The 2,269-nt window shown below is 45.3% G+C and overlaps 1 protein-coding gene across 1 annotated transcript in view; it reads left to right on the forward strand.

Moving 5' to 3' along the window:
• LOC109970472 (protein ABHD15) overlaps positions 1-1,625 on the forward strand; it is a 4,125-nt gene extending 2,500 nt beyond the window's left edge. The window contains exons 4-5 of the mRNA XM_020618039.1: positions 990-1,224; positions 1,258-1,625. Coding sequence (XP_020473695.1) covers positions 990-1,224; positions 1,258-1,520 — 498 coding nt within the window. The 3' untranslated portion in view covers positions 1,521-1,625. The remainder of the gene's footprint in view (positions 1-989; positions 1,225-1,257) is intronic.
• The last annotated feature ends 644 nt before the right edge of the window (positions 1,626-2,269 follow it).

The following is a 2,269-nucleotide window of genomic DNA, read 5'->3' on the forward strand; positions in this document are numbered from 1 at the left end:
TTTTTGTAACAAGGCTGGCTGAAGTCTTATTGCCAATCCTGACAGTCTGGGGCCTGCCAGTCAGAAAGTCCAGGAGTCAGTCACAGATGGTGGGGTGCAGACCCAGTGTGGACAGTTTGTGGGTGAGTTTGTTGGGGACAACTGTGTTGAAGGCAGAGCTGTAGTCAATGAAGAGTATCCTGATGTAGGAGTCTCCATTTTCCAGGTGAGAAAGGGAATAGTGGAGGGCAGTCGCGGTGGCGTCTGCGGTGGCCCTGTTCAGTCATTTATTTAGCATAAACACCCCTAAAACGTTTTACTTTCTTTTCTCCAAATGTGACAGTTTTCTGCTTTTGTATGTTTTTAAAAATGTCACTTTGCTCTGTGGTCCCTTGAGTCAGTGTGTTTTGTTTTTTTAAATCTGACAGTGATGATGTCTTTGATTTCACCCAATTTTAGGCCGTGGCTTACATCCACAGCCGCCACCCATCCTCTGTGCTGGTTGCAGTGAGTGAGGGTTCAGGCTCAGGGGTCCTTCTTTCCTACTTGGGGGAGTGTGGATCAGGTACATACCTGACTGCAGCTGCAGCCATCTCACCTGTGCTTCTGGGCCAGCTGTGGTTTGAAACTGCCATGCCTCCAGTTTATCGCTGGGGGGCGCTATTTCACAGAAAACTGCAGCTCAATAGGTGAGAAAGCACAAAATCTACATGTATTAACAGCAGTTGTAGCACTTTCATGAATACAATATTAACATAATCATTCAGACTTTATTTCATATATATTTCCCCCATGTAAGATATGCAAGCTCCTTCAGAGCAGTCCTGGATGTGGATCAGGCCCTCAGCTGTTCCTCCCTAAGAGACTTTGAGCAAACTCTTTTCTGCTCTTCAGCCCAGCATCAGCAGAGAGCTTCTAGGCCTCCAGTAAGCTCTCGGAACTCTGGACTGAGCACAGGAGCTCATTCGCCACAGAGCCTGGCACCCTCAGTGGCCTGGGCACTGGGAGAGAGGGCTTACCCAGCAAAGGACTGGGACAGCTACTGGGACAGGAATGAACCACTGAGAGATGCAGATGAGGTGGCTGTCCCTGTGCTCTGTATCTGTAGCTGTGACGACCCTCTCCTCCCGCCTGCTTCCACCCTGCCCCTTACCCTTTTCCAGAGCAATCATTATTTCCTTCTACTGTTGACAGAGAAAGGAGGGCACTGTGGATTCACTCTGGAGGGCAGAGAAGAGACAGAAGGTGGGAAGACCGCAAATGATGGGGCAGAGGAAGGTAACTGGAGTCATATTGTAGTGCTGGAGTACTTCAGAATAGTGGCTGATTTCCTAAAAAGAGAGGAGAGGGATGGGGCAAGCTGTGGTGATCCACTAGGAGAATATAGCCAAGCTGGGCAGAGGAACAGGACAAACAAAGCCCCTCCTCGCAGGAGGAGACCCAACCTGATGAGGAGACCACGACTACAGACACCTGAACAGAGCAGTGTGGATGCAGAGGAGGAGGAGAACTTCACCTGGAAGAGGTCCTATACACGCTGAGGAGGAACAGATCTTCAAGGAAAGATGTTATCAACTTTGGACAATATCTGAGTTGCTCATTATTTTCACTCACAGCTGTAGTTGGAGTTTTAAAACAAATGTTTATCAAACAGCTGAGGGAAAATCCACAAAATAAAGGCGGTGGACAGTTTTTGGAAATGTTTTCTTAGCTCAGGGGAAAAAAAACAGTAAAGACAAACAGGACAACTTGTCTAACATTCAGACAATACACCTTTGAAGGTTTTAGACAATTTATATCCTAGTTGCTTTAAGAAATAAATATCCTGTGCACAGTCTACACCAGAGGTTATGCAAATTAAACAAATAGTTTACATGTCTTTTTCAAGGTCAAGGTCAGAAATGTGTTTTCTGTACACTGAAATTCTTACTTTGCCATCCACATGAATGCCACATAATACCAGTGAAATATAAAGTAGATGAGCAATAACACAAATCTAAATAGGCAGTAAAATCACAAATCTAAGGCACTTTAAAGCAGCAAGTGAAGAGAGCAAATAAAAATATAACAAGAACACAATATAATGCAGAAAGAATATATGCTACGTGGGAGCTGTGGAGTGTAAATACTCGGCAGTGGGTGTGCTATTGTGCATGTGCAAAATGAGTATGTAAACAGTACAGATGGAATTACATGAGGTAGATCCTGAGACAACTGTTTAGGAGCCTGATGGCAGAGGGAAAGAAAGAGTTTTTCAGTCTAGAGGTCCTGCATTTCACACTTCAGAGCC

The sequence above is a fragment of the Monopterus albus genome, unplaced genomic scaffold (genome assembly GCF_001952655.1).
Source record: "Monopterus albus unplaced genomic scaffold, M_albus_1.0 scaffold199.1, whole genome shotgun sequence".
NCBI classification, from domain to species: domain Eukaryota; kingdom Metazoa; phylum Chordata; class Actinopteri; order Synbranchiformes; family Synbranchidae; genus Monopterus; species Monopterus albus.